The sequence below is a fragment of the Quercus robur genome, chromosome 11, assembly GCF_932294415.1.
Source record: "Quercus robur chromosome 11, dhQueRobu3.1, whole genome shotgun sequence".
Classification (NCBI taxonomy): domain Eukaryota; kingdom Viridiplantae; phylum Streptophyta; class Magnoliopsida; order Fagales; family Fagaceae; genus Quercus; species Quercus robur.
In genome coordinates, this window is record NC_065544.1 from 395,083 (window position 1) to 406,831 (window position 11,749).

At 36.4% G+C, this 11,749-nt stretch overlaps 1 protein-coding gene across 1 annotated transcript; it reads left to right on the forward strand.

The window, feature by feature from the left end:
* Nucleotides 1-1,622: 1,622 nt before the first annotated feature.
* Nucleotides 1,623-2,690, forward strand: LOC126706990 (L10-interacting MYB domain-containing protein-like). The gene is made up of 2 exons (XM_050406579.1): nucleotides 1,623-1,946; nucleotides 2,049-2,690. Exons 1-2 carry the CDS (start codon nucleotides 1,623-1,625, stop codon nucleotides 2,688-2,690), a joined length of 966 nt encoding a protein of 321 aa, XP_050262536.1.
* The last annotated feature ends 9,059 nt before the right edge of the window (nucleotides 2,691-11,749 follow it).

An 11,749-nucleotide genomic window follows, 5' to 3' on the forward strand; every position in this document is an offset into this window, starting at 1 on the left:
GGAGCTATCTGTGTTAGCACTTGTATTATACGAGCTGAGTGTAGTGGAACTCGAGTCTATAAGACTCGAGTTCTATGCAATGTTTAATCAAATATTGCTTTAGTTGATAGCACGTTTTTCTCTAAGAAAATCGAGTCTTAAAGACTCGATTTTTATTTTGTGCAAAACGAGTCTTTAAGAGGGTGTTTGGATTGGCCAGTTTTGAGTTACATAACTCAATAACCTTAACTCAAAACTCAAAATCCGTGGGACCCACCAGTTAAAATATTGTTTGGTTTAATTTCCAGCATTTGTTTACAGTTCTCATATCTCAAAATTTTGAGTTTTAAGAATGAGAAATGAGAACTCCTCAGAAGCTGTTTTCAGTTTTTGAAATATGAGTTTTGTGGCATTTTTCGTAAATAATTGCAAATGTGTGGGACCCTCTTCAGTGTATGGTCACATGATCCTCAGAGCCGTTGGAAGCTTTTGCTGTGCCAAATGCTCCTGCTTCAGTTCGGCCTCTGTTTTCCTCTCTTCTCTTTACTCCGCTGACTCTCCATTTACTCCATTTACAATTTTACACCTTCTCCATTTACTGCTTCTCTATTAACACCTCTCACCCACCTCTACCAACGTACCATTATTTCAAACTTTTGCCTTTCTTTTATTGCTCAGACCTCTCATTTGTTCCATTTTTTCACAAGCCACTCTTAACCCAGCACAAAGCAAGAGGAAGGAGTCTCAGCCAGAAACAAGCACACCCCGACACATTCGATACTAGCGCCAACTCCGGTTTGAGAATCCAACCTCTACCCAAGTGACTGCGTTTTCTCTCTCTCCCTCCGTAAACCCACCTTGCTCTGTTTTGTGTTTCTCTAAATTTCAATGTTTGTATTTCAAAGTTTTTGTTCAGGTGCTTTGTTTTGATTTTTTTGTGTTTCATTGTTTTTTTCAATTTCTCTAAACATTGATGGGTTTTGTAAAATAATGAAATTTGTGTCTGATGGGTTTTGTAAAAAATTTGTGTCTGATGGGTTTTGTAAAATAATCGACTTTGTCTGTGATGAAATGTGAACTGAGAAACTTTGATTCGGGTATATGTTATGGGTTATTGTATGGGTCAGCACTAGTTTATGCTAAAAATCCAATCTTTTTGTGACTTTGTTTGCCATTGTGTGTGCTGAGTCTTCAATAAATATTTCGTTGCTTCTGTCTCCCTTCTTTTCTTTATATTGATAGTTTATCAAAAATTTCATATTTTGAAGCACTCCTTTATAATCACTTGAAGGGACTTTGTGTGTGATTTATTATAAATTCAATATCTATGGTCATTTCTTCTTGACAAGAGTGGCTGCTTTCTTTCTAATAACAAAGTGTACAACTGGGTTTAATCTCTTGGATCAGATTGAGTCATCACTTTTATTTTGTAACTTTGTTTTGTAATAATTCTATAAAGCTTGAGGTTCTGTCTACTTGAGGTTGCATCCTCTGGATTTGTTATGGATCTCACTTTCTGTACATAATTCTGGAAGACAAATTTTGTTTGATCTTTCAAAAGGCCAAAAGGACCCACATTGACATATTTTTAAAACCTATGATCTATAAATTAACACATTGTTGTGCTGGGATATTTGTATTAGATGGCTCATGAATCACAAGAGGTGGATGACAAATTGTGGCCTCCCCACATTGAACAAATTTTCATTGAGATTATGTTGGATGAACAGCTCAAAGGGAATATGGAAAATGGTGTGTTTAAGACCCCTGTTTGGGAATCTATTACCAAGCAGCTTAATACCCAAACTGGGAAGAATTTCCTAACTAAGAAGGTGATTCAAAAGCATAATAGGTTAAAGCAAAAACAACAAAAGTGGGGGCAATTGTTGAATCATACGAGGTTAGGGTGGGATGAGTTAACACAAACTATTACCGGTTATGAAGAAGTGTGGGTAAATGTGGTTGCGGTATGTTCTTTATTCCATCTGCTGTTTACATATCTTTATTAACTTCCTAGTTGTCTTTCGTATGTCATATTGTTTGATGTCAATTTGTTTTGTTCTTTTTAGGGAGATCCAAAAGCATCATTGTTACAAAAGAACGGCTGCCCCCACTATGACAAACTAAGGCAACTATTTGCCCCTACCACTGCAACTAGGGCCTTTCAAATCTCTTCTAACACCCCAACCCAAGATAGTGATGAAGAGCATGCCCTAGAGGAGGCACATGCCAACGATGGACATTGTACCCAAGTGGTTCATGATGACTGCTACAGTCCAAACCTAGACGGAATACCAAGGGATGAGAGCCCTTTTAATGACCAAACCCAACGTCCTAATAAGCATCCCGTTCAAGATTCCAGTGCCAAGGGGAAGAAGGTTGCCAAGAAAGCAGATAGGGTGAGTGAGATGACTACTGCTTTACAAGAGTATAATGCATTGACTAGAAAGAGGTATTCCCAAAGAAGGGGGAGGGCAGCTGGTAGCTCAGACCATTATGGCCAATCAGCTGCTAGAGGTGATCCATGCTCACTAGGAAAGGCTATTCAAGTTCTGAATCAGCATGAGGACCTTGATGACGATGCCTATTTTGTCGTTTCCAAAGCTCTTCACGTCAAAGAAAATAGGGTGGTGTTCATGGGAATGCCAGAGCATAGGAGGAAGAGGTGGATGGACCTAGTTGCGAAGCAGAAGGGCAACAAGCAAAACTGATCTGCTTTATGTTTATTTCTTTTATGTTATTTGGGTTTTGTTGTGCAAGTTTCATGGACTTGGATGTACTTATTAAAACAGGATTTACACATGTGGTTGGTTGGACCATCTTTTGTTTTGTTAGTGCTAGCTATCATAGATGGCTAAAAACTTAATATGTTTATGTATATTTGATGATGTTTGTAGTAGACCTTGCCTGTTATTTTTCATATTTATTAAATGCTATGTTTATTGCGTGATGTTATGTTTCAATATTTCAGCACTCATAACTATTGTTCTATGCTCTTTTGCCAGTTTCAAAATTTGTTTATTTCATAACTGTTGTTTTATGCTTATTTTTACATCTAAATCTGTGCTAATCTTCTTTCACTTCAGCATATAGGTCCTCATGTCTGATCCCAATGACGACTTCTGGACTTATGACTTTGACAACACCTACTTCAACAATGATTATGAGATGCAGTGTGGGGACAACGACTTTGATGGCGACTACTATCACCCGGATGAGGAGATGTTCAATGGGAGTTATGACTATGATGACCCATTCTTTAACCAAGATGCTGACATGCATGGGTGCTGCAATGATACCGGGCATGGTTGCCTCAACCCTGACCATGACATCCTCCACAACAATGGGTACGATACAGATTATGACTGGTCTGATAGCGACACTGATTCTGATTATGATTGGTCAGATTATGATAGTGAGGAGGACTTTGATTACATAAATGGTTTGGTGGGGGAGATGGCATCCTATGTACAATGCTACTACAACAAACGTCTGATGCGTATAAGCATTTTGACTGGTAGTGGTTATATGGAAGAGGTCAGAGATGGAAATCCAAAACAATGCTTTGAGATGTTCTGCATGTCTTTGCGGTTATTCTATCATTTCGTTGATGAGTTGAAACGGCATGGATATCTGAAGGAATGAAAGGGTTGTGTTGATGTGCAAGAATCTGTCGCTATGTTCTTGTATATCATTGGGCATAACACCCGAATGCGGTGTGTTGCGGACAGATTTCAACATTCGATTGAGACGGTGGCCCGCAAATTTTGAAGAGTTCTGCGTGTTGTCTACTCCTATGGTCAGCACTTGATTAAGCCTGATCCGAATGTAATCGGCCTCCCATGACATCTCCAAGTGAACAAATATCACCCATGGTTCGAGGTATAATTTCCCTTATTGCTTTTATTGATAAAAATAATTTTTTTCCAAGGCTATAAGTTGTTGGAACCATGGGTTTGGACTTTCCCTTATTGCTTAAGAAACTCAAAATAATTTTTTGACATATGGGAAAATGGATGTGCAAGTTGTTAGAACCATGGGTTTGGTCATTTGTTGGAAAACATATAGTATAAATGTAATATTTTGTGCATTGGATGAATGTCAAATTGTTTATAATTTAATTTTAACTATTTGTAGAGATGCATTGGTGCAATTGACAGAACTCATGTGAGTGCTCGGCCTCCAACTGGCAAAACTCAGCAATATAGGAGTAGAAAAAACACTGTCACCACTAATGTGATGTGTGCATGTGATCATGACATGCGGTTTACATATGTCCATTCGGGTTGGGAAGGTAGCGCGAATGACTCATGGGTATTGGAGGAAGCCATTAAGGACCCAAAGCATGGCTTTCCATGGCCACCAGAAGGTACATTTTTTTAATTTCCACTGCCCAATTATGAAGTGCTCATTCAGCAAATGCAGCAATTTTAAAAGTTATCCAACTGAGAAAAATAACTTTGATTATTTTCTATGCATTACTCCTTAACATGGTGTTTAAATTAAATATAACATGTTTGCCATTTACTTGATTAAAGTATAGTTTATTTGATTAAAGAAAAATAAGGCTGTATGGTAGCAAATTTAAAAGTGATTATGTAACAAGCAGAAAATGTGAAATTGACATAAACAAAGTATTTAAACAGGAAATATAAATTTTAAATTGACATAAATTTTTGGCTAACATATGGAAACTTTAAAATATTTTGTTTATGATGCAGGTTCATACTACCTGGTTGATTCGGGGTACCCCATTGGTACATCTTTCCTTCCACCACACAAATCCATCCGCTACCATGCTCAAGAGTTCAGATCGAGCAATAGGCAACCGACAACCAAGAAGGAGCTATATAACTATAGACACTCCTCTCTGCACACGGTTATTGAGAGATGCTTTGGTGTTTTGAAGGCCCGTTTTCCTATATTGAACTCGATGCCGAACTTCAAGCCTTTGCGCTAGTGGTATGTTATTTCTGCATGTTGTGCTGTGCACAATTTTGATACGCATAAATAGCCGGTCTGATGAGTTGTTTCATAGTTGGGAGAATGCTAATGTGAGTGGAGGTGCTGCCCGAAACAGTGGTAATGGATCTGCAAGTGCATCTGCTAGTACAACCACCCGAAGACATGTTAGGGAGATGTCTGACTAGGCGAAGCGTGTTATGAATCAGTTTAGAGATGACATTACCAACCGCATGTGGACTGATTCTGAGCGTCGTCGTCATTGAATCAGGAAATATGTGATGGCTTTTTGTGTATTGTGGAGTATTTTGTTGGGTTGTTGGTGTCATTACTTCACCTGGCTGTATAGCGCCCTATAGGGGTTGTAATATTATAGTTATGAACTTGTACAATTCTGTTTTAGGCTAGGTGACACCTATTCACTAACTACAATGTAGATGATGCATCTTTTGGATGATATGATGCATTATGTTTTATTTAGGGGGTCAATATATATCTTCATTGTCAAAACTTTGTTGACAATGTATTTTGTAACTTATATATTATTCCTATAATTTGACAATGGAATATGTTATATCATCTTTATGTTAATATTCAAATGTTTATTTTTGTGTGTATATATATATATATATATATATATATATATATATATATATGTTGTTTCTTGGATATGTAAACAAATTAGATTGTTTACAATGCACAGGTTATGTCAAAGCATTGTTGATAATGCACAGGTTATTTATGTATTTGATATATATATATATATATATATATATATATATATAAATATATACCGGTCCCAATGTGTATGTGAAGATATCACTATTAAAGCAATTAAGGCCTCTTTATTTATGTATTTGATGTATAAATATATTTCAATAATGCTTTCTGTCTCTTATCTTCATTTGGTTTTTGTCAATACTTAGTATATGTCCATGAAGGACAGATTTTTTTCCCCTGATGAAAGAGCAAATTTGATACCACAAAGAAGGCTCAATACAGATCAAAGAATCGAAAACAACAAAAAGTTATAGGAGGACTGAAAAGAATTTGAAACAACAAAGAATCTATACACAATTTTCCATTTTCACAAACTTGGAAAGTTACATAACAAAAGGACTTGTTATAAGACATGATAATGTCAAGCACTAACAAAATTTACAGGAGTATGTTACAGTCATTTGTCCAAACTAACTCGATTACATAATGCCTATTACATACGTGCAAATGTCAGGGTAGACAAAGTTGAGTCCTTCCAACTACCCCAATCCTAGTACTAAATAGGTAGAATACAAGGAACAACACCCATGATACAACTAGAGCTTGTTTGTACTTGTTCATCTTCTCTTCAGCAATCCTTTTTGCAACCCTTGCCTTTTTTACCTTTCGCTTCGCAACTCTTTCCCTTTCTCGTGCTTCTTCTTCCGACGCATAAGCTTCCCTCTCTCTCTCATTAGCAAGGTTTGCCTCATTCTCCAGCCTCCTGAACCTTGCTATCACGATAGGTGCTGTTTCAGCACCACGCCTACAAGTGTTGCCGTCCAACCATCTAAAAAAATTACAATGATGGTCATCATCCTGCAACGTAAATGACAACATCAATATAGGCTTAATAACAGGAATTTATTAACATAAAACAAATAGTGTAAATAATTGGTCTTTCCATGTCAATTTTTTGCTAAAACCAGCAAGACATTGTTTGAAATAACAGTTGTATTTGAAACCAGCAAGATAACAAGAAGATAAAAATATCTTGGTTCTGAATCATGGGTTCTTTTCCTTGCAAGGTCAAAGACATTTAAACAAATTATTTCCCTACAGCCAATATAGAAATATGAGTTTTGCGGTTTGCTGTTGTCCTGCAATCAAGTTTCACTAATTGCTTTTGTATTAATGGGCAAAACTTAGGTATAGTACCTTAAGTGCAGTACCTTAGGTTCCCCTCCTAAATTTAAGCCACGTGTATAAAATATACAACTCAACAAACGGCGTTATGAATTGTCATCTCTTTTTTTTTTTTTTTTTCTTTCCCTCACATGCGTAAAAACTAGATAACTACAAACACTTTCACCCTTATTTTCCCAAGAAACAAACAAATTTCAAAAAAAAATTTTGGCTAAAACTCAACAAATTTCTGGCAAGACCCCTTCACAACCATGCCTCACATTGATTCTGGCCACCATGTGTGGAGGCAGAGTAGTTTCACTTTTCACCCACAAGAAACCCCATGCTTTTATAGAGAACCAAGCTAAGAGAATGAAGAAGACGACGGGGCATGGTGGCTGTGGAGGGGTTCGTGGTGGTCAGTTGAAAGGAACAACTCTCAATCACTCTCTCTCATCATGTTTTCGTTGATTTGGGTTCACCTTATCGATCCATGGCCTGAATTTTTGGTTAATGGCCTTGCCCCTTATTTCCTATGATTAGTTGTTGATCAATAATGAGAAGAAACTGTTTTAGAGAGAAGAAGTGCGGATTGCCACTGCTGGGTAAGTAATAAAGAGGAGAGGATTTGAATAAAAAGCCAAAGAAAATATTAAACGAAATTGGTGGGGCAGATCTGAAATCTTAAAAAGCCAAAGAAATATAAAAAATACCTTATCATGTCTTTGAAGGAGGAGATTTAGCGGAAGAAGTTTGGTGGGGGCAGACCTGAAATCTGCAATTGGCTTTATTTTGTTCTCCATAGCAGGCCAATAAAAACAAAAAGAAAAAAAGAACAAGCAAAGTGACGGAGCATTATATTTTAACGCCTGTTTGTTGAGTTGTATATTTTATACACGTGGCTTAAATTTAAGAGGGGAACCTAAGGTACTGCACCTAAGATACTGTACCTAAGTTTTGCCCATTTACTATATATACAGCACGCCAAGATTTGGAATATGAGAATGCTAATAAACAATTTCAATTCAAACAGAACAGATCACAACCAAGTTAGAGCAGAACCAGATCACAACCAATTCAAATTAAGAGCAAGATAACAATTTCAGTTGTATTTGACTAGGATTCAGGTGTAATATCTCTGATCATAAACAAAAATTTGTACTAACTAAATAGATCACAACCACAAAAAAACTCAAAATTAAGAAGAAACCGATTACCCAAATTGCTCACCTCAGCGTATACTCCCAAAAAGCTAAGCAAAGCAAACTCAACCCTACACAAACAAAAATAAAACACAGAGTAAGTAGTAAGAAATCAATAAATGGAGGGAAAATAGATGAGTGGGGAGAATAAATATACCTATTACATTATTAAGATGGATAACTCTGGTTGATTTATAACCCACTGGTTGATTTTCGGGTTCTTTGGAGGCAGAGTAAGAAGGGGAAATCAGACACAACAGAGGCCTAGAGTTAAAAGGGAAAGGATAATCCTGTGGGGTTTGGGCACAACAGTGGGTACGACTGGGCTAGAAGACACGGAGAAAGGGGTTTGATGGAGATGGGTTTCAACCAAAATTTTGGGATTTAGGGGTTCTTTTAGGACAGAGATAAAACAGAGAAAGAAAAGGAACTCACCAGTTGGCTGTTTGCAGGTGATGGGTCTTCAGGATACCGGTTGGCTGTTTGCAGGTGATGGGTCTTCAAGATATGGAGGCAGAAGTATAGAGAAGGAAAAAGAAAAGAAAAAAGCTCAAACCTTTCTGTTAGGTTTGGCGTGTGTGTGTCTGTGGAGATAGGAAGACAAAACAGTATTGGGTGAAAGGAGAGAGAAGAGGACACGCGTGAGAGAAAACCAACCTTCTGACCTGTGCAGGCTATGGGCTCCACCAAAAAGTGAAAAAATTGAGAACTGAGATGTGGGGCACGGTTTTGAGATATTGGAGCCAAACAATTTTTTTCAGTTTTGGGTTTTGAGTGAGATAGAGTTTTGAGAAATGAGTTAAGTTTTTGAGTTATGTGTTTTGAGTAATAAGTTTTGAGTTTTGAGATATTTCCAATCCAAACACCCTCTAAGACTCGAGATCTAGGTGGCATTTTGTCTAACTTAGGCAGCACAAAGCGAGAAGAAAGCGAGTCTCTGAGACTCGATTTTTAATGTAGATCTCGAGTTTCTAAAACTCGAGATGCTACTTTCCATTATTCTTTCAAACGTTGCCTAACTTACTACATAAAAGCCCCCCACATTGCTAGTCTGCCCATTCCCCCCACGCCACCACAAAAAATCTTTTATTTTCTCATTTTTATTATTATTTAAGGGGGTTTGTTTGGGCTTTGGGCTTACAAATTTGTGTGTGAGCTAATAGTTGCAAAAAAAGAACAAAACCCTATTTTGTACACTCTCCTAGTGGAGTTTCTTTTTTTCTCCCCCAGTGGAATTCAAATGCATGGTTGGAGGGAAGTAATGGGTAACTAAAAAGTAAATCATTATTCATAAGTATCGTCCAAGAGCATAAGAGTCATCCAAAAGAGGAAGAGGAAGAAAGAACATCGTCCAAAGAAAAACAAAGAAGAACCTAAAGGAAGAAGCAGGTTCATCTAAGAAGAAGATAAGTCGTCTAAAGAAAAGAGCTCATAGACCACATATAGCCACTTAGTAAATTCTAAGTGTTTTCTATGAGCTATATATAATCAAACAGTTGGAAAATCAAAGGAATTGCTCTATATAATCAAATTCATAATCTATACTCAATTTAACAACTTCATAATCTGTACAAATAATCGATTTTTTTTTTTTTTTAATGTTTTAACTGAATTTAGTGTCAGAGTTTTTATCAAAAGCTTATTCAACCTAGTTACAAAAGCACCATAAAAACCCATAAAAATGAAATCATTACTAACAAAGATTTTTTGTGCATATTATTGATTGATTATTTCAAGAGGGAATGGGGGTATTTATACCCAAAAGAAAAATAAAAATTTGATGGGGGAGGCTCACACCATAGTGTGTGCTTCTTGCAAGAGGCACACACCATGGAGTGAGCAACAAGAGGCACACACCATGGAGTGAGCCTGTTGCCACCACATCAGTCTTCTAGAAGCCTTTCCAACCTTCCTTTCTTGATTTTCTTATTTTTCCCTTCTTTGACCTTATTTTCATGTTGTTGTTTGGACGTCTTTGGGAGTTTGGATTTCTTAAAACTTGAAATTTATGGATGTCTAGTTTTCATAGGTTTTGACCTCATGAAATTCGGAGTTACCGTTGTCAAGATGTCATACTTGAAAGGGAGGTAATGCAATATAGAAAATTATGTAGCACCTTTCTTGGAATATCAAAGGGGATATTATCAAGCCCTTTTTTTAGAGTAGATAATCCATCATATTTCAATGTGGTCTAGGCCATTTGCACCCATTGTGAATGGATTTGTACAGTTTATTGCATGAAAATGCCCTAAAAATAATATTTTTACTTGAAAAACAATGAAATGTAGTTTTGTTTAATTAGAAGTTTGATGTTCTCATGATATTTTAACCTTGAGTTTGGCCTTTGAACTATTGTTTTAAAGGGAATTTTATAATCCTTAAGATGGATAAAAATTAATCTCGATTAGACGGTCGGATTTTTTGTCAACATTTTGACTAGTTCCGATTAGGGTTAGTCAATTTTGGCTAAAAATAGCAAATTTAGGATTTTGAACCCTTGGCTCATTAAATGATGGCAAAAATGCAAAACTGACCCTCTAACTTTTAGCTTTTGTCATTTCAGTCCTTTAACTTTCAGTTTTGTCATTTCAGTCCTCTAAGTTTCAATTTTTGTCAATGTAGTATTCTGTTAGGTCTCAATTATTGCTCCGTTAAGTTTGGCCTTTTTTTTTTTTTTTTTTGAAAATAATTTTTGTAATTAAAAGGAAAAAAAAGTTGTAAAAAAAAAAAAAAAAAAAAAAAAAAAAAAAAAAAAAAACATGGAAGGCCCTTCAGTCTTCATCCTCAACCTCCCCGTTTTCTGCACTCTCTACCTCCAAATGCTCTGCTCTGGCTTCTCCCCCAATGCCTTCACTTTCCCTTTCATTCTCAAGTCTTGCGCCGCTCTCTCCCTTCCAATATCCAGCTCACAGCTCCATTGCCATGTCATCAAAACTGGGTGCGACCCCGATCCCTTTGTACAAACTTCTTTAATTTCAATGTACTGTAGATGCTCTTCTATTGAATATGCACGTAAGGTGTTTGATGAAAATGGTGAATCAAGAAAGCTAACTATTTGTTACAATGCTTTGATATTTGGTACACCTCAAATTCAAGATTTTATGATGGGGGTTTTGTTGCTTCTTAAAATGAGGGAGGCGGGTGTGTCAGTTGATTCAGTTTCAATGTTGGGGTTAGTATCTTTGTGTATGCTTCCAGTGCATTTGAGTCTTGGGATGTGTCTTCATGGTTGTTAAGGTTGGTCTAGATAGTAATATGTATGTTTCAAATTGTTTGCTTACAATTTGAGAGAGACTGATCTTGAGAGAGAGATCGAGATTGACTTTTTCCGTTTTTCGGTTTTGATTTTAGGGGAAGGGGGAACAATGTCGTTCCCCTTACATTTTTTTTTTTTTTTTTTTTTTACAGTTTTTTTTTTTAATTTTCTTTTAATTACGAAAATTATTATTAAAAAAAAAAATAAAAAAAGCCAAACTTAACGGGAGGAGTAACTGATTCCTAACAGAATACTACATTGACAAAAATTGAAACTTAGAGGACTGAAATGACAAAACTGAAAGTTAAAAGACTGAAATGACAAAAGCTAAAAGTTAGAAAGTCAGTTTTGCATTTTTGTCTTAAATGATTTATCCAACATCTGATCAGGGTAAAATTATTATTTTAAGTTTAAAAGACAGTTTTTGCGTTTTAGCTTTTAGGGCTTAACTGGTATTTTGGCACAC

What these genes read in the sequence shown, in the direction of transcription:
- LOC126706990 (XM_050406579.1), top strand. Translation starts at nt 1,623, where the DNA reads ATGGCTCATGAATCACAAGAGGTGGATGACAAATTGTGGCCTCCCCAC. An exon ending in TGTGGGTAAATGTGGTTGCG is followed by an intron (nt 1,947 to 2,048) that starts GTATGTTCTTTA and finishes TGTTCTTTTTAG; the next exon opens with GGAGATCCAAAAGCATCATT.